Below are 25,600 nucleotides of genomic sequence, written 5' to 3' on the forward strand. Positions count from 1 at the left end.
CAGGCTACAACATATCTAAATTTAAAGGAAATCTATAACAGATGTTCGGAGATATAGCCCCTTAAAATTAGGCAATTTTTGTTTTTGTTTTTAGCGCTTCTTCCGACAATTTTTGGAACTTGAAATGTTCTAGATAGTTGTAGGGCTTCTTGAAACCTTTCATTTGATACCAAGACCGTCAAAATCGGTCAAGCCGTTCTCAAGTTATATCGAAAAAACACTTTTTGCTTTAGGTCGCCATATTTGCTAAACGGCTTGACCGATTTTCAAGTATGAGTTATCGATGAAAACGTCTCACTGAACACTACAACATACTAAAATATCAGACCTCTAGCTATAAGGGAAGTGGTTGACAGTAGTTCAAAATGGCGGACGGCGGCCATTTTGAATTCTGAAAATGCAAAAAAATGAAATTTTACACCCACATTTCTATAGAAAACTTCAAACCCGAAGTCTCTATCTGTTACCGTTCTCGAGATATAAGGCAAAGTTTGGACCACCGGCCGGAAGGCCGGCCGGAGGGCCGGCCGGCCGGCAGGCCGGCCGGATCAAAATTTTCCACCACCATTTTTGTAATGTGGGATGTCTAAAACGTGCTCATACCAAGTTTGAGCCCGATCTGAGGTGGTCGGTTTTTCCGACGATTACAATACTTGGTGTTGGCCACGAAGTGGAACACCAACTAATAAATTCGTATTAGATCATCATCAGCACACAATTATTACGAACATGGCAGTTACATATGTGTATGGAAATTGAGCGTTTGAAAAATAAATTTCACAACATTACAACACACTGTGCGAGATGCATTCGTTATGAGTAAAAATAGCGAAAAATTTTTCCTCCTATTTGTACTGATAGTGACTTTCCTGCGATAAGGAGGTTGTTGATTAGAGTCAATAAACGATGTTCTCTGTGGAATTTTATTCCATGTTACGATAGAATTTAATATTTATTTTTCAATTGCTTTTACTCGGGCGCTCTCTCCATGCGAATGGTGCGTTGTGCATGTGGCACAAAATGTCGTTTCCGCTGTTGAACTCCTCGAAAAATCACCCACATGTAGTGTCGCATTTATTGATTGCTCATGAATGTATTTAGTAGTATACGGAGGGGTGGGAAACTTCCCCAGAGGGAGGAAGGGCGGGAGGATGACTTGGGAAATAATAAATTTTCCCATTTTGACCCCCACGTGTGTGAACAACATTATAATGTCTTGTCACAGAGCGCGACAGCCGTAATGCGAGAACCCATAAGTTAGTCACCGGATAAGCGATAAGGTGTGATTGATACTGAAGTGAAAGAAGAAGTGGGAATGCTCGAATGAGAGGAAGAGAACTTGAAAACACTTCTCATACACTTGAAAAGAATTGCGCGGAATTTTAATTTCAGAACTGTCTTCCAAATTTTCATTTCTCACAAATTTTATTTTTAGTTGGGCTTTTTTTCATACAAAAGCATATTTAAGCTACTCACTGCTTGCAAGCCCCTGACATTGACTTATTGGCCGAATTTTGAAGGTCTTATCTTGAAAGGAAAAGAAGAAAAAAAAAAACAAAAGTTTTACTTTCAATTTTGGCAAATGAGCTTGTTTTTGCATGCTTTAATAAATTAAGATAATTTCTTATCGCTTTGGAGGCTCTTACAGCATTTCTGATAACAATTTTGTTGCTTCACTCCACAAACATAGGTGCTAATTTTAAAATGGCAAATGTCCTGTGAAATGTGTTTGAGTTTCAAAATATTTTGCAAAATAGTAAAGCCAATATTGGGGTATTTGTTGATGCCAAATGAGAGAGAGGTTCTCTTGCATAATAAGAAATATTTTTCTGGTGGTTTCTTGGGAGTGTTTGATGGGAATTTTTGAGCAAAGGCAGAGATTTATTTTGCCACTAGAGGGATAGGTTCAGTTATTGCGCCATCTGTTGTTTAATATAAATTTGAGTTAATCAAAAATTCAGGATTAAATGATTAATTTTTGCTAATTCAAAAATCATCATTTTATGAAAGAAAACTGTTTTTTTTTTCCTTAAAATTTCTGCTATTAAATTTCAAATCAAACCTTTTAAAATTAACATTAAATAAGAGATTTATTTTGCCACTAGAGGGCTAGGTTTGTTTATTGCACCATCTATGGTCGAATATAAATTGGAATAAAGCTATTGTTTTGTGCTCAAAAAAATATTTGAAATTCCTTCATTTTGGCCATTTTGTTCCTGTAGTTTCCAAAATAACGTGACCATAATTCAGGATTAAATGATTAATTTCAATGTATTAAAGAAATCGAGGAAATCACAATAAAAAAAACTAAAGCTCTTTTATTGATTTTCTCTAAAATTTGACCTATAAAATTTCAAATCAAACGCTGTAAAATGAACAATAAAAAAATGACATATTTTTCCACTAGAGGGCCAAATTAAATTATTACGCCATCTATTGTAGAATGTTAAGTTTATTAAAATTCAGCGTTAAGGATTAAATTCAGTTTTTTTTTTATAAAGATGTGAGTAAATCATCAGCCAAAGAGAATCTAAAAATATTTTGTTAATTATTTTCTTTAAAATTTCGCGAAGATAAAGTATATTTTTTATCTAATGAATTTCAATTTAAAATAATTAATTTTAAGCTTTGTCAGAGCTCAGATTTTTCATCAGCAAAGAAACATTTTTTTTATATTCAAAAAAATCTGATACTTTACATAACATTTTCAACGTAAAAAAAACTTGTTTTAATTAAACGTTTATTTCGCTCCCGAAATACCTGAAAATCACAAAAAGTCCATGAAAATTGCAAACTTTGGTGATGTTAAACTAATAAAATGTATGTAATAGTTGAATAGAAGTACATATAGAATTCCCAATTAAATTTCATTGTACAAACTGTAACACATACTCTTCTCCTGACTACTAAATCCCCAAGGGATGACGTGGTTTGCATGAATGCGAGAATAACGAGGTAGTTCGGTTTCGGTGGCTTTCATCAATCATTCTCTTCTTACACACACAGCCCGTAGCGGTGTGTAAACTATCTTTTCTCCACGGAGTCTCATTACAATCTTACACAATTTAGCAGAAGAGTGCGCGCATTTAATGCCAAAAGAAAACTCTCGCATATAGACAGAGAGAAAATGGCAAATGAGGAGGAGGAGGAGGAGAATCTTTTATCTTGGACGAATAAAACATTCTCCGTGACCTTAAAGAAAGTTCTATGGCGCGCTCGTAAATGTTGATGGTTCCCCATATTTTCTTCTTATTCTATGTGGAATATTTTCTTTGCAAAAGTCTCTATGGGGGTAAAAATTACATCAGAGGAAAGATTATGAAAAGACTTTGTGGTGGTATTATTTGTTTTATTTTTTATTGAATCATTTTTATTTGGTGTTGTGATGATTGCAGTGAAGAATATTAGGGTGTTTATCTGTCTGAAAAATATTCAAATATTTAAAATTTATCGAAAATCGGAATTCGAATTCGAATTTTTTGAAGTTTGTTTTTAATTTTAGCACCTCTTGTGGTGATTTCTCAAAGTTGTATTGCTCTAGATATTTGCAGAGTTTCTCTAAATCTTTTATTTGTCTTTAATTCGATTTAAATTGCATTAGTAAAACTTGAAGATAAAATGTGCAAAATATCGAAAAATATTCGAATTTGATTTTAACATTAACGCCTCTTGTAGTCATTATTTAAACTTTCTATGTTCTAGATAGTTGTAGGTTTCTTTAAAAACTTTCATCTGATTAATAAAGGAAGATCTAATTAAAAAGCAATGGCAAATGCTAAGAAACGTTATATTTAAAGAAAACTTTAAAGTTGAAAAGGAAATGTCAAACACGTTAAGAAGTCAATGTCAAATTTAAAAATAAAACACTAAACGTCAAAGAAGCTTCAAAAATTTATATCAAAAACGTCAAAAATTAGAAAAGAAACTTTAAATTAAAAAGAAAATTTTAAAATAAAAAAAAGAAATGTCAAACACGTTAAGAAGACAACGTCAAATTTAAAATGGAAAACACTAAACGTCAAAGAAGCTTCAAAGATTTATAGCAACGTAAAAAATTAGAAAAGAAAGTTTAAATTATAAAGAAAACTTTAAAATGGAAAAGGAATATCAATCACGTTAAGAAGTCTTCTTCTTCTTCTTCTTTTTAAATTTCTTAGGGCCGGACGTCATTTCGACATCCACACAGCCGTTAAGATGTCAACGTCAATTTAAAAAAAGATTACACTAAACGTCAAAATAAAAGCTTCAAACATTTGTATCAATGTCAAAAATTAGAAAAAAAAAACTTTAAAGTTGTAAAGGAATGACAAACCTTCGGAAAGAAATGTCAAATATTCAGAAAGAAGTGTCAAACATTCGGAAAGGAACGTCAGGCATTAGAATTCGTTAAAAGCGGATAATTTACATCCAAAAACTATTTATCTTTTTCATCATAAATCTCTACTCCTAAATCATTTAAAATTCCTTTTTTAACGTCCAAAGATTCCAACTAAAAAAAAAACCCTTAATAAAGAAAAATGAAGAATTTTTATTAAATGAGACTTTTTCCACCTTTAAAATGATTTCAGTTGCCCATTTCTACACCGAACAGCCGGTGACACAGAACGTAGATATCACTTAAGGTACTATAAGACATGTATGTGTGTCCACGATACGGACGCTAGGGGTTATTGTGTAAAGAATGGTCATCACTGTGCCTTTGCCCATGGGGTACACGATCAGCGACCACCTGTGTATGATATAAAGGAATTAGAGAGCCTGCAGGCGGCGGAGAATGGTGAGGGGCTAAATGGGCCGAATGCCCTCGATAAGGAGCGTAACCTCATGAATGAGGACCCCAAGTGGCAGGACACAAATTACGTATTGGCCAATTATAAGACAGAACCGTGCAAGAGGCCACCGCGTCTCTGCCGGCAGGGCTATGCGTGCCCACAGTATCACAATAGCAAGGATAAGCGTCGTAGTCCGCGTAAATACAAATATAGGTCAACACCGTGCCCAAATGTGAAGCACGGCGAGGAATGGGGTGAACCGGCAAATTGCGATTCTGGCGACAATTGCCAGTACTGCCACACGCGCACTGAGCAGCAATTCCATCCGGAGATTTACAAATCAACAAAATGCAACGATGTCCAGCAAGCGGGCTACTGCCCAAGGAGTGTCTTTTGTGCATTTGCACACGTTGAACGTGAGTTTCTCTCTCTTTTTTTTAACTAATGATTTGCCCCTTTTTTGTGAGCCATGACCTTTGCCAAGTTCGAGAGTTCATTGCATTTAATTAAATATTGATTTCCCTCCATCACAACCATGGGGCATGACAGCATACATTCTCACAGAGGACATGCAGAATAGGGATTTAGATGGTCCCACATCAAATCTCGCCTTGGCAGATATAATTTCCAATGCATTGCCACAGGATTGCAAAAAGGACAAGAATGATATGAATGTACGTAAAGTCCTTTAATGTTTTTGTCATAAAAACCTTTTCGAACATTGAAAAAAATCCCCTCAATTCCCCCTTCGTGCGTAGATCTCTTCTCTTCACAATGGCAGTGGTGAGAGCAGTGAATCAGCAAGCACATCAAGCTTGGGATCAAATAGTTCACACAATAAAGCTCCTGGATCGCAACTGCATCAGAAGATGAATGCATTTGGTGGCAATAGTGCTGCCAATACACCATTCCAGGACTTGGCACCCGAAATCAATAAGCAAGTGAGTACCTTACGCTGCTTTATTAAATATTTTATCACGTTCCCATTTGAATAAACCCGCAGAGGGGTGAAAATAACATATTAATTATTCAATTAAATAAAAAAAGAATATTCAGCACATGCGGATGCAATAAAATATCAAATAAAAAATAATTCCAGTTGGAGATAATTTCAGTGACAAGAAAAATGATAATAGAATCAAATGAGGAATTTTTAGAGGTGTGCTAAATGGAAAATTTGCACAAAAATGTGTCAAAAATTATTTATTTTCAAAAGATCATGAGCAGATTGAGGATTTTTTTTATTAAGATTGCGTGGAGTTGTGAAATAAATATCGTTTTCTTATTTTTTTGGGAATTTTTTATTTAAGAAAAAGTAAAGCTCTTAATTTAAAAAGAAAAGGACGAAATGTGTCTTTGCTATAAGTACTAATTTTACCACTCATGCTATTGTTTAATGATTTATTTTAGAGATTTTAGAGAAGATCACGAGTAATTTTTTTTTATTAATTTCCTTTTTATCAGGAGCACAAACAATTTTTTTGACAGCAAAATGTGTCTTGGCTAGTACTAAAACTTGTTCTAAAAATGTATAAAACAATATTTACAAAAAGTCGAAATCTATTCTATTTTCTCATCAACTACAAGCTTTTTTGACAGTTTAGTTTTAGGAATTAAAAAAAAAAAGTTCTTTTGACAGCGAATTGTGTCTTTATTAGTACTAAAACTTATCGTTAAAAATTTGTAATTAAAAAACAATTTATTTTGAAAAGATCAAGATCAATTCTATTTCTTTATCAACTACAACTACTACAAGCTTTTATTGGAACTTTTTGAAAGTAAAAAAAAATTCAATTGAGATTTTTTTGACATCGTTTTGCGTCTGGTCTAAAAGTACTAATTTATTGACAGAATATTTATTTTGAACAAATCAATAGGAGTTTTTTTTATCACCTACAAATTCTGTTTAACAATTTATTTGGAATGAAAGAGTACAAAAATCAATTTTTTTGAAAGACCGAAGAGTGCCTTTGGGGTCTTTCTTGTTCTAAAAGTACTAATTTTTTAGACCTTTCAAATCTTGAAATGTTTTTCACAGAAAATCAATAGAAGACTTTAATAATTTAAAAGTTTTTATTACAAAATATACCCAACTCAATCTTAATGATTTTTAGTACATCGATTAGATTAGATTAGATTTCCCAAGCTTTTGGCAGAAAACTGTCTGCCTTCCTCAAGGGGATAGCTTGGGAAATATTTGTGTTTCTCCAGACACAATTTTTCTTATCAACGACGCTTCCGGCGAGCCCAAAGCTCACTCTATCAGATTCGTTTAACGTCGCTTTTTCTACTAATCATTTTTAGTACAGAAAATATTTTTAGAACTTTCATTATTTTTTTTTAATTTATTTTTTATCCAGTATTTTTTATTTAAAGAGATTTATTGAACTAAAAAGAATTTGTGTGGTTATTGTATGATTAAATGTCCATTAAAAATTATTAGTTTATAATTAGAACAATTAGCCAAGACACAGTCTGTGCTATAAAAGAAAAACATCGATAATTTTCAGTGCAAAACAGAGAAGATAAAAAAATGAAATATTTTCTACAGAATTAGACTCTTTAAATCCCTTAACTACCCCTTAAAATCGATTTAAAAAAATTCAAAAGAGAATAAACAAAACATTCTTTTGTACTTCTTCCCCCACCCCCAGTTGCTAGCTATAGAGAATGATCCAACTTTGGGTCCAATGGAGAAGGAACAGAGGAAGCGAATGTGCTTGACTTTCTTGGGATCAATGCGTAAGTGTAGGCAATATGCAAAGAGCATAAATCATACAAAATTGAAGAACCTGTAAATATGTTTTCAGCACCAAGCAACTCCCTGGAACGGGATTTGCTCTCAAGTCACATTGAGAATTCTCTTTCGGCTGGAATTGCCTCCGTTGGGCTCCTCCAGAATTCATCGGCTCCTGTAAATATTCCAAATTCTCCGATTGGAAACTCCATTTCTGGTTAGTTTGGTGGAATTTTTTATCAAAAAAAAAATGAAAAAGAAAGGAAAAAGAAAAGATTTTTGAATTGTTTTCTTTTGGGGCGGTATTTAGGTCTTTTCCAGGGTGCATCGGCCCCTGTAAACATTCCCGGATCCTCATTGGGTAACTTCAGCCCATCGTCCAATCGTTCCAACTTGTTCTCCGTCGGTGATCCCTTCAGTCACATTGGCAGCGGTTCAGCACCGAAAATTAACAATTCCTTCGGTCCAGGTGATGGAATCTTCTTCCAATCGCACCTCATCTCCCCAGGGCTTGGGGATCCGCTCTCAATTAGCCCAGAGGTTAAGCTGAGGGAGGATTTGGCCAATAATGGATCACTCTTCGATAATGGCTTATCACACAGCAATAAAGCATTCTCAATGTCCCCATGCCTCAATGCGGTGGGACTAACGGAGATTTCACGTCTTAAGGACGAATTGGCGAATAAGAATGCCCAATTAATTAATTATGAGGAGCAAATAATGCAGAGCAACAAGGCGTACGAAGCGTGGAAGATGGAAATTGATGAAAGCAATAGAAAGGTTAGCTAATTGATAAATAAAATATTCACCCAAAAGTACTGATGATGAAGAAGTTTTTTGGACAGACTGTTTTAGCGGAACATCAGCGCGACGAAGCGATGAATCATGTTAAAGTGCTGAAGGATAAATTGGAGATACTTAGTGCGCAAAATGGTTCAACAATCACCAACAGTACACTGAGGGGGATGTCGTTGCATAAATTAAAGACACTGCAGGTATGTTGACAACAAACTCTTATTTGCATTTTATTGCTTGTCTTAACCCTCAACGTGCTTTTAGCTGTGTTTCTTTCAGACACAGCTTTTGTGTACTGAGCAAAATCGAAAGTCTTCAGATCGGGCTCAAACTTGGGATGAGCACGAATTAGGGTCCCACCATTCCAAAAAACGTATGCGCCAAAAATAAGAATTTTTCCGGCCGTCCGTCCGTCCGGCCCTCCGGATTATAAACTTAAATTGCAAGAGAACGGTGATAGATAGAGACTTGCGGTAAACGGCAAAGTTTAAATATCGACCTGAAGAAATCCGACTATGATGTCAAATTTTACCCCCCGCCCCCGCGTCCGCCATTTTGAATAACCTCAAAATTTTGTTTTCGCTATATCTCAGCCGCTATTATAGCTATAGGGCTGAAATTTTTATATGTTGTAGGGGCCATCAATACCTTTCCAACGATACCTAATTTTCGAAAATCGGTCAAGCCGTTTAGTCAATATGGCCGCGACAATTTTTCATCGAAAATCGACCATAACTCGAAAACGGCTTGACCGATTTTGATGAACCCGGGGTCAAATGAAAGATCTCAACAAACCCTACAACTCTCTAGAACAACCAAAGTTTCAAAAGTGACCGCTACACTGAAAGAATTTTAACTTTTCAAGTACCAAATTCGACATTTTACTGCTTATTTTGTACTTGGATAAGCACCAAAATTCTTCTTCTTCCTTTTTTTGATTTTTAAGATATTATCGATATCGATATTCAATATCGATATAGAATCTTCTTCTTTTTTTCTTTTCTCATGAAAATTGAGGAAAATCATCTCAACCCCTGAAGAAGCAAAAAATGAAGTTCCTAATCCCCAGGAAGAGCCGAATTTCAGGAAAACACCACACATTTTGTATTATTGTTTAACAAATATAACCTAAAACTAAGAAAAAAAAGAAGAAGTTTCAGTTGAATAATCGGTTTTTGAAAAAAAAGCGATATTGTGTGAAAATATAACCAGCAGCGCCTCTATATAGATATTTGAGAAATAAAGTGGTGCTTTTTCAACTTAATTGGTACTTAGAAAAGTACTAAAACCGACAGTCGAAGCACAAACTGTTTTTTCAGTGTAGGGGGCCAAAAATCAAAAACAAAATTTTCGATGAGTTCTCGATGAATATCTCGAAAACGCCATTATCGATTTGCTTCATTTTTGTGATATATTATAGCCTACTATAACATCTATTTATAAAAAAAAAATTTTAAATTTATGTCGCCATTTTGAAAATATTAGGTTCCAACTTTGACATGTCATATCTCGGGTTCTACAAGTCCGATCTTGATCAACTCAAGCGCAAATGAAAGGTTTCGTGAAACTCTACAAATGTCTAGAACATTGCAACTTCGAGAAATGACCGCAAGAGGCGCTAAAATCAAAAACAAAATTTTCGAAAATTTCGAACTCGAATTTTTCGAAAATGGCGACATAAATTTTTTTCATTTTTCGATATGTTATAGCTGACTTCAAGACCTTTCAAACAAAAAAAAATTTATGAAAATCTATGGATCCGTTCTCGAGATATGGCGTTCCAAACATTTCTTAGGGTATGACTTTTCAACTTTTCCCGACTTTGCGCGTATTTAAATGAATTCGCGTTCTAGTTTGCTCTCACAAAATTGGTACACTGAAAGAAACACAGCTCTCGTAAGCTTGGTCAGCTTACCAGTACATTTCTCTGTTTTTTTTGTGCACTTTTTGTTTAATTAAAATTTTGTGACTCAATAATTCTTTTCAGGAATGATTTACTAATACTATGTGGTTCTGGAATTTCTTTATTTCATTACTTTGCTTGTTAAAAAACTTTTGCAGAATTTATGTTTAAAATGTTAAAAGCACCACATTTATATTCATTTTTCAACGAACGACAATGTAACAGGGAAAATGGGGGGAAATATGAAAAGTTTTCCGTAGTTTTGGAATGCATTCAAAGTGAAATTTTTTTGTTAAAAGGAAATGAATTAAATTTCAAAGAAAAAAATTAAGATGAAAAGTAAAATGAGAATGAAATTAATTTAAAATTTTCAACAAAATTTATTCTTTTGAAATAATAAATTATTAAACTGTGAAGTGAACAAAATAAAGCCTTAATGTATGAAGGATTATGTGGAGAAGTGAATTAAAAATATATTTAGTACATAAAGTGAGTTAAAAAGGAATTTTCTTTGCAATCTTTCAAAGTGAAATTTCATTAAAATTTCTGATGGTGTCGTTGAAAGGATTGTGAAATCTCTCTCTTGAGCATTTTAAATTCCTTTCTCTTCTTTCTCTGCGTTGAATTCAGCAAAGAATTCATAAGAGTCTACAGAATGAGCTTTTCAGGGACGTTTGTTATTAATTCTTCCTCTGAGAATTAAAATTTCATAAGAAATGAAGGGGTTAATAAATGGTTAAATAAAGGACGGAGAATCCCTGAATATTTCGAATATTTTCCAATTGGTTCAAATCAAATTCTCAGTTTTTCCCAAATATTTTCGAGACATTATTTTTTAATATTTTATTATTTTCCATTGATTGGTATTGATAGGATTTTTTTTCGGATTCAGTTAATGAAAAAGGAGCGTCTTGGCACTTTCAGCGATGTTTTAGTTTATTTTAAATTATTTCTAGTGACTGATGATTGTTTCAAATAAATTTTTGTGTGCGACAATTTCTAGTTTCAAATTTTTGTTGCTATGGACAAATATACTTTATGTCATTAAGACTTTGGGGTAGATTCTGATACAAATCTTTTCCTTTCTTTCCTTATAATTCGTCAGTTATAAGATTTTTGGTATTCTGGGAAAAATCTAGATTTTAATATTTTATTTTTTTCTTTAAACGGATTTCTGGAAAACAATTACTTTTCTAGGGCTCCTTAAAGTTCTTTCTTTCTGTTTTCTGGAACAATTTATTCTTTGTTTTTCTTTTATAGAACAATTACAGAACGATTTAAAGAGTCCATCTGTCAAAATCTTACAACGAAATTTTAAGTTGTTAGAAAAGAAAAGATTTTTATCAGAATCTACCCCTTTATTTTAAACCTTTAAAAACTAGACTCAAGCTTGTTCTTAGGCCTTTTTTTTTTAATTTAAACTAATGTAGGAACCTTAACTCTTAAATAAAATTGAAAAATCTTTATATCAGAACATTGCCCAATCTATCTTCTTTTCTGGTTACGTAGAAAATATTCTTATTACGCTAACTCGATCTCCGTCCTTACTTGGTTTATTACGTTTTCTGAAATGAGTTGGAATTCTTCTCGGGCGTAGTTAGAAATCTGTTCTAAGGGGTGTTTTTTGCAAACTTAAATTTTTTGTAAATAAAAGATCGCTAAAGTTGATAAAGAAAACTGATTTAGAAATTATTTCTCATAAACTTTTATAGTCTATTAAGTTTGAGATTACTAAACCATATTAACCGTTTTGCATTCGAATTAGTAGCTTTTGATAATTTGTTTATTTAATTTAAATGTTTGACGTTTCTTTTTTTAACGTTTGACAGCTATTGTAACGTTTTAAGTAATTTCTTTCGGGTAGCTTCTTTTTTTAAAAATTGTTTTTGTACATAACTCCTAATCTTAAATGATTTTCTTTTTATCCCTGAAACATTCCTGAATTTTCTAAAGTTTTAGGATCTTTAGCACACTTAATCTCCTTTCCTAGCTACGTCCTAATTCTTATTTATTTAATTCTTATTCTAATTTGCAGTTCTTTTTCCTTGTTCATTCAAATTAATTATTTACTTTTTCATTACAATTTTTTGGTGTTTTGTGTAAGTTTTGGGCATGTTTATGTGATTAATTTAGTGCTTAGTGGAGCTTTTCAACTAACATTTGAAGCTTTGTAAGTTGCCTACTAAAAAGCTTTTGCAATGCTTAAAGTTTCGCTTTAGAATATTTGCAAAAATATCTTTAAAAAAATCGAATAATAAATTGCAGACAAAACTTAAAAATGAACTCGATGAGGTGGAGAAGGTGCTGTACCTTGAGACAGCTACAAAATGTATGACATGCGAAGAAAACAATCGTTCCGTAACATTGGAACCCTGCAATCATTATGTTGTGTGTGATTCGTGTGCGACAACAGTGAGGGAATGTCCGTATTGCCAAACTCCGGTTCAGGCGAAATCGTAAGTAGGGAAGAGATGAGCGAAAGAATAAACAAGCTAAAAGAAAATTAATAAATTTGCGAGAAATATTTGTAGGTTGTATAGAAGCAAAGTTAGGATGAAAAAAATGATGAAGAAGAAATAAATAATTATGCAAAATCAATATATAGGTAAACATTTATTGAAATTTTTTTAAAGAAAAGTGATGCACAACAATAGAATGGAAAAAAGAAAGATTTTCAAATGCAAAAGAAATGGAAAAATAAAACCCACTTAAAGACGATGAAATAGTAGAATAAGAAATTTTATAAAACACACAAAAAATCAACTTTCATTCGGATGACATTTTATCTGGTGAAAAGGCAAATTCTGACCACATGCAGAGTATTTTTCCACAAACAAAACAAGAGTAAGAAAAATGAATAAAACTATGATGAAGTGAATGTATAGGAGTTTAGGAGAGAAAACAATTTATATATAAAAAAGAAAATTTACTAAGGTATTTAATGAATTACTAGGAATCAACTTTTTTGAATGAGAATTTGAAAGGCAGAAGTGAATTAAAAAAAAAAGAGAGATAAAAATATTTTTTTAGAGGGTCTTATTCAAAAAGCTCTTTACTTGCAATAATTTCTTATAAAAAATTAATAAAAAAAATGAATGTCGTAGAAATACGAAATTGGAAAAAAAAATCAATGTGAGAACGTAGGGGAAAAAGAAAATTTTTAAAAGTATTTTTAATTAATCAAATTTATTATTGAATTAAAAAAACAAGAAATTCTTGGCCTAAATTCCATTTTGTGATTTAAACCGACGAATATGGATACAACTTTTTCGTTCTTTTTGAGAATTTATTATTATTATCTTTCGGTTTTTTTCTCTAGTTTATCATACAAATTTTTTCCAAAATATTTATTATCTTTTTAAAACTTTTTTTTTTACATATTAGGTTGAAAAATTCTTTTTCTCTGTACATTGTGTTGAAACAAAAAAAAAAAAAGATTATGAAAGTAGGATTAGGAAAGAAAAAAATACATTAATAAATTTATACGATATTTAAGGATGAATAGTAATTAAAAAAAAATGAAGATAAAAAGATATATTGAGAAGATAAACGTAGGAGTGATATGAGAAGAAGCACTTGGATATTTTTTCTAATGCCTGCATTCAATTGATTTAAATGTTTCACTTGAAAAAAAGGAATCGTGAAATATTTAAATCAAATGAATTGTGCAAAATGAGAGACTTAAATATGGTCATAGAAATTCAGAAAACAAACTTTTCATCCACTTCTGCTGGGTGAAAAGTTGATTTTCTCAATTTCTACATAAATATTTAATTCTAGAGTCCTCAGGCATTCGTGACACGAACTCTCTTGTAATTTTATTTGTATATTTTTCCCCTTGATAAAAGAAAATTCTCTTATTTAAAATTTTTCTAAATTTTTTATCCTATAACCCAAAACTTAAATCTTACTAAAATGAAAAAAAAATTGTTGAAAGAAATATCAAAATGACTGATTTTTATAATGAAAAATAAAAAGATTAGAATGAAAATACTTGTAGGTGAGGGAACGAATTGTGGTGGGGAAGAAAAAAAAGTTAAGAAAAAATAAATAAATGAAGAAATATATCCACAAATCTACAACATAGCCCTTTTATACGTACTAGTTTTTTTTTCTTAATTTTTTTTAAAAAGAAATAAAATACATTTTCTATATACTAAAATGCTCAATGGAAATACACGACAAAGTAACAGATTAAACCGAATTTCTGAGACAACCAACAAATTTTAAATAAAACAGATTTTTGTCCCTTTAAACACTTTCTATAGAAACACTTACACTGAAAAAAATAGATTTTAGTGAAGAAAACAGTGAGGAGGTTTTTTTTAAAGTAAAATAAAATACGAAAATTATTCAATGAGATAAGCATTTAATTTTATTTAGGCATTGGAAATTTTAATAATGAGAAAAAAAAAGAATGGACAATTGGCATAAAGTTGTGCTATGTTGGTATTTTTCTCTTTAAAAATGTTTTCTAGAGTTTGAAAAGAAATTAAGACTTGGGATGCTTTTGTTAAAAACGTTTTCTTTTCTTGCAGTTCTATTAAAAAAAATTTATAGGTATTCTATGATAAAGATTTTTCAGATTAAACAGTTCTAAAAATTTAGAACATTTAGCCTAGACATTTTATGATATAAAATTCTTTTTTTTTGTTCGTCAGATAGAAAAGAAAATAATTTTCATGTCTGCTAATTCTGTAAAAAATATTTTCTTTCAAATTCAAGAACTTTTAGTATTTTGTGAAAAAATAATTCTAAGATTTGACAGTTCTAAAAATTTAGTACATACATTATTTAGACCTAAAAGGTTGAAAAGAAAATATTGTCTACAAATTCTATCCCTTAATATGCATTTATTGAAATTAAAAAAAAAAACTTTCCTTTAGACCAAAGATTTTGATAAATTTCAGTTTAAAAAAATCAAAACTATTTTCAAGCATTTTTATTATGAAATACGTATTCATTTAATTTTTGAGCGCAACTAAACCAACATTTTGTATTCCTGTCCATTCTTTTTTTTTTCAATAAAAAATAAATAAAAATAATTAGGCCTGTGAAAAAAATGAAAAATAAAGAAAATCCATCAACGATAATTCGTTGAGAAATTACTGAAGAGATGTATGAAGAAAAAAGTAATAAAAATTATTTTAAAAAAAATTGAAAAATTATTTAAAGAGAATATTTACATACATATTGTATTTTGAAAAGAGAGAGAAACACAGAGACAGAGAAAAATATGATGGAAAAAATAATTTAAAAAAAAAAACTATGAGTGTAATTTTTCTCTATTGCAAAAAATACATTATATTGAAAAAAAAGTATATTATATTCTTGATATATATTGAAATATAATGAAGAAAAAAATATAAAATTGAAAAATATGTAGGCATAGGTAGGATAACAAATTATTTTTTAATTGAACATTATTTTTATCATATCACATCTTCTAGATTCGAGTTTTTTTCTTCTCTTCTTAAATTGTCTATTTAACATTATTTTATTCTTGAAGCTTTTAAAAAAATTCTTGTAACATTTTTTTTCCTGGTGAAAATTACTTTTTTAATATTATTTTTATAAATTCTATATCGAGCTTTTATGCAAAAAAGTGTCTTGGGCTGAGCATAAAAAAAACACATCCAAACCAGACTTTATTTTTTCTTTTTCTGTAGGTTTATTCAAAATTTTTCCAATTGATTGTTTTCTATTTAGTAGACGCTACAGTATTAAACTAACATTTATAATACTTCTGAGTTCCGACAACGTAGTCAAAAAATGAATTTTCGGTTAAAATGAAAAAAGGAAAAATTAAAATTATTTTTTTTAGATTTAATAGTGAACGCGTAAATCTTGTGATGATATTTTAAATAGATGATGGACTATTAGAGAAACACGAACTGACCTTATTACGTAAAAACACAAGCACTTTTTGCATAATTTTTTTTTGTTTTTTTATTTTTAATAAAGAAATATAATTATATCAAAACACTAACAATTACACAAAAAAAACACTACACAAATCATTAAAAAAAATAGAATAAAAATAATTTTTATGCTAATTATTCTATGTGTATTAAAAATAGATTGTGACGAAGTTTAGTGGGAGTAACGAAGTGAAAGGATAGTGGTGGACAATCAAATTGGGTCATTTAAGAATATTTTTACTTCATTTTGACACTTTAATGGATAAAAACCTTTTTAAAAAATAATTATTCCTAATTAAAAACAAATAAGAAAAAGGAATTAAAGAATTTTTTAATAAAATATTAGTTAAGTTAAAAAGGAAAATAAAACGTCTTGAAATTTTAGAATTGAATAACAAACAGCAACGTATGTAGAGCCTAAAGATTTTTTTAAATTATTTTTTTCATCAAATGCTAAGTTTTCCGCCCTACTGGATTTGGCATTTTTATTAAAAGAAAAAGAATTAAAGTATTTTTAGCCATTTGGTAGGAACGAAACAGTCTAATAAAATCAATTATTAAAAAAAAATTAAATAAGTAATAAAAGTTTGGCATTAGATAGAGTTTAAAAAATAAAAAATAAATGGCAAAAATACTTGAAAAATGAAAGGTTTCCAAATATTTAACTTGACCCAATTTGTCTGTCCACCACTGTGAATAGAAAAATATAAGTAAAAATATTTTCAAATTGGAGAATTCATTTTAGGAGTGAAAAAATAAATAAATCAAAGTCTGATATAATTTAAACTAAAAAAAAAGAAAAGGTAGAGAAACTCTAATTTTTGGCCCTACAACCAGTGATTACGAACCTCTTTAACACCTAAGATAAAACAAATTCTAAAGAATTAATGAAAAATAAATAAAATAAAACCGAAGAGTTCTTCAATTTGATTGAAAGAAGAAACCCTAATACTTTCGTAATAAAAAATATAATATTTTTTTATTTCTTAAAAGGAATAAAACTTAATGCAATATAAATTGAAAAGAAAAATGTATCTGATTAAAAAAAATTATCATTAATGTATAATTTAAAAAATATTATATTTGTTTTTTGTTATTCTACATTTTACAATTTTTTCTATATTAATTCATAATTAATATCTCATGACTTTCCATTCAAAAAGTGAAAGGATTTTTAAAGGGAAAAAAAGAATAAAAAAATGAGTGAAAAATGAATATTTCCTTTTTGAAGATAAAAATCATATAATTGATATTAAAAGAAAAGAAAGAAAGGATGGAAAAAGTGTATGTAGGTAGTATTTAACAAATTTACAATTCTTAATAATAAATATATAAAAATTATATATATTAAAAAAGAAGAATGTGGAATTCATGGAGAATGATTTAGAAATTAATAAATGAAAGAGTTGACTTTAGGAATTTTTGGAAATTGACAAAATAAAAGGAATATTATGAAATAATAAATTTACAATCACAATGAAAGGACAAATCACAGTAGATAAGCCGTATGTGGGTGGGAAGATTAAAAAAAACAAACACGTGTTGCAAAAAAATAATATGGGAATGTTGATTAAAAAATCTTTTAAGAAAGAAAAATAAATAAAAAATAGTCAACGATGAAAATTGAAAGGAAAAAAAACTAATATTTATAAAAAAAATAAACAATATAAAAAAGAAAATGAAGCAATTTCTAAATAAAAAAAAATCAGTGGACAAAAAAAGCGAAATATCTTGCATTTATTATTTCACATTTAATTCTTACAATGAAAACCAAAATCATTTTTCTCTTATTTCTTGTTTTCTTTTAGTATAGTAAAACAACAAACAATAGGCAGAGCAAATTTTTGAAAGATAATTCCAAATTAAATAAATCATCAACAACAAGTTAAAAATCTATCAAATTCGTTAGAACTGAATGAAAAAGAAAAATTGAACAAAGAATTTTTTTTAAATTGATTTATAAAACAAGTCAAGTACAAAGTCTGGCTGAATCTTACTTTTGGGAAATTAAATAAAAAATATGAAGGAATATATAATACAGCAAACTATTGTGACGTGAAATTCCCGCTGAGATACATTTGTGGTAATAAAAGAAATGAATTAAATATTAGACAGCTGAATATAAAAATAAAAATTAAAAATTATACGGAATGGCAATTCAAGGAAAATATTTGTGAAAAAGGGAAAAGGAAATCAAATGAAGGCCCTCTCTGAATGTTATAAAGTGCAGCATAAAAGTGAAATGCAAGACAGGCTAAAGATTAGGAGGATTCATTATTTTTTTTTGTAAAAGTTTTTAAGTTCTTGTCTAGAAAAATCAATTCTTCACCAATTTTCTTGTTAAAATCTATTGCTTCGATTTACATAAATTTTATTCTCAGAAGGAAACTGAATTGACTAAAAAACCTAAACCTATTTTATTTAATTTTCTTTATTTTCCTTTAGTTTTTCAAGTTGATAACCTTTAATAATTTAAGTTCTAATGAATCCTCAATTAGGCCCCTGAAAAAACTTTGAAAAATTTGAAGCTTTTAGCAAAAACGACTATATGGACCAGCCGGGATAACCTTTTTCTACGGTATTAATTACACATTTATTACACATCGCATAAGATTATTTTTTTCTAGCATTTAGTCCATTTTATCTATTCTTGCAATTGTTAAACTTTATTCATCTTACGCATTTGTACAAAATTAGGATCCATTTTCAAATTTTCCCATTAATTTTCATCAAATTCTTTAAAACTTTTATTGTTTTCCTTAAGTAAAAAATTATTTTTAAATAAAATCATGAAATAATTGAAAAAAAAAAAGAAAAATTAGAATCATTTCCTTTTAAAAAATAAACTAAAAAGCTTCAAACTCAATGCTGCATGGATTAATAGAATGTGAGGGGTAAAGAAAAAACGTAATATCATGCTAAAGTAAAAAAAAAATATTAAGAGAAAATATTAAATTAAATGTTGTTACTGTATTAGTTGATTCATGATTTTCCTATGAAAAAAAAACCCTTTGAGATTCACGAAGGCGCAGAAGATGATGCAAAAGAGAAGTTAATTACAATGAAATAAAAACAAAATACGAAGGATAAAAGGAAGAAGAATATTTAACAAAAGAAAAAAAAATGGAGAAAACTGCAAAGAAGCGGAGAGAGAAATGCTTTATATGGAACAGTTATAATCTGTAATTTGCTTATTACAATTATTTATTGTATACTAAAGAGATGAGAAATATGAAAAATAAATTATAAAAAAAAGATTCTTTTTGGTATTTTTTTTCCTTCTCAAGAAGCTCCCGCAAATGGTCCGCATGATGAAAATTAAATGGGGAGATAATTAATTTTTCTCTCGAAATGCTGTGAGCGATGCTTTTGGGATAATTGCCGGTTTCACTCTCTCAGAAGAATCATCTCCACCTTTTTTTAGTTTTTTTGTTCCTCAGCATCCATTCTTGTTTATTTCTCACGTGAGAATTGATAGGGAGTTTTGAGGCACCTTCCGTTTGAGAAGAATGCGCGCAGAGGAGGCAAAGAGAGACCTGAGAGAAAAAAGAAGAAGCAGCCACAACAATACAAAGTGGATGTCATTAGAGATCATAACAACGATCGGTTGGATTTAAAGAGATGGCGATTGGTGGTTGGAGGAGGGAAAAAGAGAGAAATGCAAAACACCGAAAAATTGTTGCATTTTTCCTCCAACTTCGCGGGTGGTCTCCACAATTCTTTTCTATGCGACCACAGCATGCCCAAGCAATGCGAAAGAAGAAGCCAAAAGCGCGCCGAAGATCGCTCCTACGACACCAGTCCTCTCCGTGCTCCCCGCACGATCCTTTCTGCAAAGAAAAAAAATCTCTCTGGTTAGGCAATTGATTTTAGGGGCCGCATAATTCCCACACGGTACGATGTGGTGGGAAAGGGATGCGCAATCGCGCGCCAGAAGACCGTGGAAGAGGTGAAGAGATGAAGAGCAAACAGTAAGAAGCTGTGATCCGAACCGCGCGTGCCTCCAAACTGACTGTGTGGTCCAGCCAAGTGTTGATCTTCTCTCAGATCTCTCAGAATCGCGTAATCTCCCCGCAATTGTTTGCTCATTTCACAATTTTTCTTCTTAAGAGAAAGTTTGATTATTCACAAAATAAGTGCAATGATTCCGTTTGTAGCGATTATTGTGTTTAAATCAATTAATTTAAATTATTTTTGTGATAAGTTGCAGAATTTCTGTGAATTGGTGAGTGAGATTTTCTTTTGTATTTAGCACATTAAAATAAATTGAAAAGATTTATTTGATTTCAAGATTAGAAAAAATGTGTTTCCAGTAGCAAGAGTCAGATAATTAATTGAATAGTTATTAATCATACATGAGGGGCAACTCAATCAAATTATGAATGTCTGTTTTTAGTGAACATACTTGTAAATCTGGAATGATAAAAAAATCTAAACCAACTTTAAAGCAAAGAAGGAATTTAACGGAACTAAATTTTTAAAAAAGAGTTTATTCGTTTCTATAAGGGAAAATTCATCTTTTGAAGGAATAATCGAAACATTCGTAATTTTATAGAGAACACGTGACGTCATAGAATAAGTTTTTGGACAAATCTTTGCCTCTTTTGCCTATTTTTGCGAGCTGATTCTTGGTACAACTGATATTTTGAATTTTAAAAGTACTTAAATCTCAAATAACTTCGAAAATTCTTCATGGAATTTTCCTTAGTTTTTTTTCTAATGTGTTTTATTCTCATTAATGATGAGCCCCTTGTAGACCCTCGCGTGCCATCTAGTGTGTGGTCCCATGAAGTACCATGCTCGCGCTTTTGCTTCTCACACACAATCACAGGCCATTAACTACTTGTATCTCTTCCATTCATTATATTCTGTCAGCGCCGCGCGTGCCTGTGCGTGTGTGGTCCAAGACGTGTGAGTTAGAGCGAGAGTGAGAATGATATAGATAACTTTCTCGCTTCCACTGTTGATTTTTCGCAATTTTCTTTCATTTTTTGGAAGTTTTCTTGATAAAAGAAAGTCTTTTAAACTCTGGAGGTAAAATCGGAAAAAAACGGAAGATTAAAAAAAGATCCATTACTAAGAAGAATGTGTAAAAAGGACATTTCTACGATCGGTTCAGCCGTTTAGGAGGAATTTGCTTGCTAAAGACAGAGACAGAAAACGAACTTTTTTAAAGAAACTATCATATCTTTATCTGTTTATCTTAAAATCTCTTATCATAGGAGGTTTTATTAGGTTCTTCCTCATAAAAAAAGCATCCTCTTGAGCAGTTCAGTGTGTCACGGAGGCCAACGCGTGAAATACAGCCACACTGCGTGCTCTTGAGAAGTCAAAACGAAGCATTTTAAATGGGGAAATTGAATAAACTTCCCGCCAAAATGGTATCCCACAGAGAAGATGCTGCGGGATGGGAAAGTACAATATCGCTGCATTATTTGTCGATGTACTCGAAAGTGCAGCGATCTGAGCGACGTATTAGTTTTCGACGGTCAATTAATTAAAATCAACAACACGATCGTTTTGTCAATTACATGGTGATTGTGCGTAGTTAATTGTGTTTATCTCTCTCGCCCTCCCAATGTAAATTTCACTGCATATTTATTCAAGATCTTCGTTTTTTTCTGGCCATACGTGCTTCGCGTTCTTCATTCCTCTCACCCATTTAAGATGGGGAAGATAAAAATCCCCATTTAAACCCATCTTTTAACTTCTTTGGACCTATTAATTCGATATGCAAGGGGAAAGGCAGAGGTGGACAGGATTTAATTTATGCCACAAGAGGGCTTTAGTAGTTGTGGCACCATCTAGTGGAGAAATTAACTTGGAGTGGAAACTGGAAGAGAGTTTTTTTTAGAAAACTATCCCAGTAGGACATTTTACATCAAATTATTTTAAACAAAAATTATTAAAAAAAAAATTAAATAAAGAAAAAATAAGTTTCAATAAGAAAATCTTGGGAGTTTTCCATCAAGAAACCCTGTCTCGTTAAGAAGATAAATTCCCATTTTTGTTGTAAATTCCCCATGAATTTTTCATTTGATCCAGTTACAATAACATCCAGCAGAGTCCATCTCTGCCTCTCCCGTGGCAGCGAATGAAAAAAAAATTAAGTGAATTTAAGTGTAAAAGTTCTCACTGTTGATTGTAATTGGATTCCAAAAGGTGATTGTTGAGCCTATTTAGGAAATGGTTAAAATTGTTCCTCTTTAGCATCTTGTGATTTTACATATAAAACACCTAATTTGAGATTAAATTCACCGATCCTATACGGCGATAGCTGTGGAAGACACGTGAGAGAGTGAAGTGATTTTTATGGCAGCTCTGCAACATTTTTCTTGCCGGAGAAACATTCCGACCGGGTTCGTCGCTTTTAGCGTTGATGTCTTTTGTCTCTCCATGTGATTTCTATGCAAAATTTCTCATTGATTCTCACGCAGATCGTTCTGTTTATTGGAAATTTGGCTTTTTTTTTCCTTCTCTTTTGAACTCGTTGAAAAGAAGAATTCTCAATGTTTCGAAACATCTTGACAGGGTGAATGGGTTTTTTTTCGCCTTGGATTTGTTTCGGCGAGGTGAGGGTGCAAAAAAGGATCTTTTTGGCTTTGTGCATGGGGTTAGTTGACACCTTAACGAATTAGAACTTCCCTCCGCAGTGGGGTGGCTCTTTTGGATGCCTTTTTTGGGCTATTTTCTTCGAGGATGTTTTCTTTTATGTTCTAAAGCCAGCGAGGGCGGCTGAGTGATTACAAAACCTTGTTTGCTTAACACTCTCCCTGTCCGAATGGCATTGCATTCATTCTCGGCGATCCTTTGCATCCACGACTGGTCTTCTTTCCTTTTCTTAGCATCAAACATACGGCAATTTAACATGCACCATTTAATTGAATCTCCCTCAAAAGGGTATCCCATTAAAATTCATTGAGACATTCTTTTGGGGGAATTTTATGGCTGAAGAAGTGTAAATCACATTCTTTGTACATCATATTGTTTGAGATGCTGTAAAGATATGGCTGCTGTGAGTAAAGAATCCACCCAAAAGTCTTCCCGTGAGTTCATAAACTCATCATAATGAGATATTTAGTGGAATAATGAGGTTTTTTTTCATTTCATTGAAGGGTTCTACCCAAACAACAAAGAAGCAACACAGAGGAATGCCCGAAAATCAATGAATTTTGAGTGTTGTACACAGTTTGTTTTTCATTTTAGAGGAGATTTAACGTTTCTTTCTTGACTTGCTTGCGACGTTTTAATGAGAAAACCAACAAATCCCTGTGAACATGTTTGAGAGGATTGAAGGATTTCTTTTTTTATGTTTTACATTGTTTTTCTTTTCAGGAATTATTAAGAAAAACTTGAAAATCCTCTGATAATTCAGGGAATTGAAATTGATTCTAGAAATGATTCATTGCATAATTTTTATTCAATTTTTAACGTTTTTGTGAATATTAGAAACTTCTCTTGAACTCATTCTATTCATAAAATGGTTCTCTAATTAATTAATTAATGAAATAATTTTCAGTTTTGTTTATTGAAATTTTCTCTTAATCAAGAATTTTGAAATTTAAAATATAACTCGAATAACTTTTAAAAGAAAGAACAAATTCTTATGATTAAAGTCCTTCAAAATCTATCCTGGCTGTCTATTTTTAGGAAATGCAAAGATTCATTTCCTGTACGTCCTTCCAGGGATCTTCTCTCTGATTCTTTCCCTTTCCCGACACACTTGAAGAAAAATGCCGCAAAATGTTGTGCAAATACTATGGGAAAAATCTCCTTTTAACACCGTGGCGGTTCTCCTTTTCCGCCATTGTCCATCTAAAAAACTCACCTTTTTTGTTAAAGACTTTTTTTTAGAAGAAGAAAAAGTTTACACTTGGTGTCCATCCAGAGATGAAGAATAGAGGTCTTAAGAGGAGAACCAAAGAGAAGTCAAATATAGTTTGCGCATATTGTACCTCACAAGGAATCAGGATATTTATTTTTGTCTTCAGTATTCAATATTTACTGACCGCATCCTTTTATTCCCCCCATGGACATGGCTTTGTTGCCGCAAAATCTCCTCCAAATACATTTCTTCCCTCTCTGAGGACAAAAAAAAATTGAAGATTTTTTCTATAGTTGAGTGTGAAATTTTGGGCGAAAGAAATGGTACCAACAGGAAGATGAGAATTCCCTCAAATATTTATTATTCCCTCGAAGAGATGCATGGAAGAGAGATGAGAGAGAATTAAAAGCCAAAGAGGCAGCATCAGAAGCACTCTGAATTACAAATCTTCTCGTTGTTCGGGGTCTCATTGATTGTGAGGTGACTCCGCGAAGACAAAGTGAGAATCCGGCTGACCAAATAGTTTTTCATGTACAAAAGATCACCCAAAGGAGCATTTTTATGTACTAAATAGACACAATGATGAGTAGCTTCTCTCTTTTTTTCTCTACATCTCCTTCCCGCAGCATCTCTACCATTCGCTCTCTTTTTCCTTTTATTCTTTTATTTTTTTTTTATATATTTTATTGTTGTTCTGGTTCTTCTCTCCTCCTATGCATTTGTTGAAGTCCATTTTCGTGTATCTTGGTCGGAATACGGCGCAAGAGGTGGAATCAAATGGGCAAACCGCGACTTTACGAGATGCCTCAACGAAGGTCTTTTTAAGAAAAATTGTAGTTTCTCCAGGATTTGCTTTTTCTTAAGACATTCTTCTGAACTTTCTTGAGTTTCTGAAACGTTTCAGATTTTTTTATTAATAAGTGTTCCTATTAAATAAAAATTTAATTAATTTTCTTAAAGTTTAAAACATGAACTTTCATTGAAAAATCTCTACAAAAAAGGAAAATTTGTGTATAAAATAATTTTAATTGGTCATAGAAAAGTAAAAACTTCATTAATTCTTAAAACTTCAAAAAAAAATTCCTAAAGTTATTGTTAAATCATAAAATCTCCGATTTTCTTTGTTAAAAGCTTTTTTTCTTACAATTTGTTTGTGTTAAAAAGCATTTTGAATTGAATTACATTATTTTTTAATTCAATGTCAAGATAAGCAGATCACCTGGCGCCTTCATTTAACTTTCTTACCTTATGAATACCTAATTAAATAAAACATTTTATAAAGAAAGCAGCTGATGAGTAACTAGACACGACATAACCAGGCGCCTCCACTGATTTATTTTCTTTTAAATCAAAAATTTATCAAAAAATTAAATTTAGATGACTGGTAGTCATCGAAGATTTTTATTTAACTTCCTTACAATCAACAAAAAGAATCCTTTAATATTTTTTACCCAAACGTTTGCTTGTAGAAAGAATAAAGTAAAATAACGCCAGGATTTTCAGAAAACCAAAAAAAATCAACCTTTAGAATGAGACCATTCACAAATCCTTCGCAGTCCTTTAGCCTATAAAAAACTTACTAAAAGGTCCAGTAAGAACCAACTACGCAATTCTTTAAAAAAAAAGAATTCTTTTATGGTTCTTTGT

The 25,600-nt window shown here is 31.1% G+C and overlaps 1 protein-coding gene across 4 annotated transcripts in view; it reads left to right on the top strand.

Moving 5' to 3' along the window:
* LOC129787228 (RING finger protein unkempt) overlaps positions 1–16,012 on the top strand; it is a 23,143-nt gene extending 7,131 nt beyond the window's left edge. The window contains exons 3-10 of one of the 4 annotated variants that reach the window (XM_055822633.1): positions 4,569–5,188; positions 5,322–5,446; positions 5,531–5,713; positions 7,427–7,514; positions 7,583–7,726; positions 7,820–8,289; positions 8,343–8,504; positions 12,473–16,012. In XM_055822633.1, the coding sequence (XP_055678608.1) occupies positions 4,569–5,188; positions 5,322–5,446; positions 5,531–5,713; positions 7,427–7,514; positions 7,583–7,726; positions 7,820–8,289; positions 8,343–8,504; positions 12,473–12,667 (1,987 nt within the window). In that variant the 3' untranslated portion in view covers positions 12,668–16,012. Of the gene's footprint in view, positions 1–4,568; positions 5,189–5,321; positions 5,447–5,530; positions 5,714–7,426; positions 7,515–7,561; positions 7,727–7,819; positions 8,290–8,342; positions 8,505–12,472 lie in introns of all 4 variants that reach the window. The other 3 variants (XM_055822631.1, XM_055822632.1, XM_055822634.1) reach the window with 3 other exon arrangements.
* Positions 16,013–25,600: the final 9,588 nt, after the last annotated feature.

This window comes from Lutzomyia longipalpis, chromosome 1 (assembly GCF_024334085.1).
Source record: "Lutzomyia longipalpis isolate SR_M1_2022 chromosome 1, ASM2433408v1".
NCBI classification, from domain to species: Eukaryota; Metazoa; Arthropoda; class Insecta; order Diptera; family Psychodidae; genus Lutzomyia; species Lutzomyia longipalpis.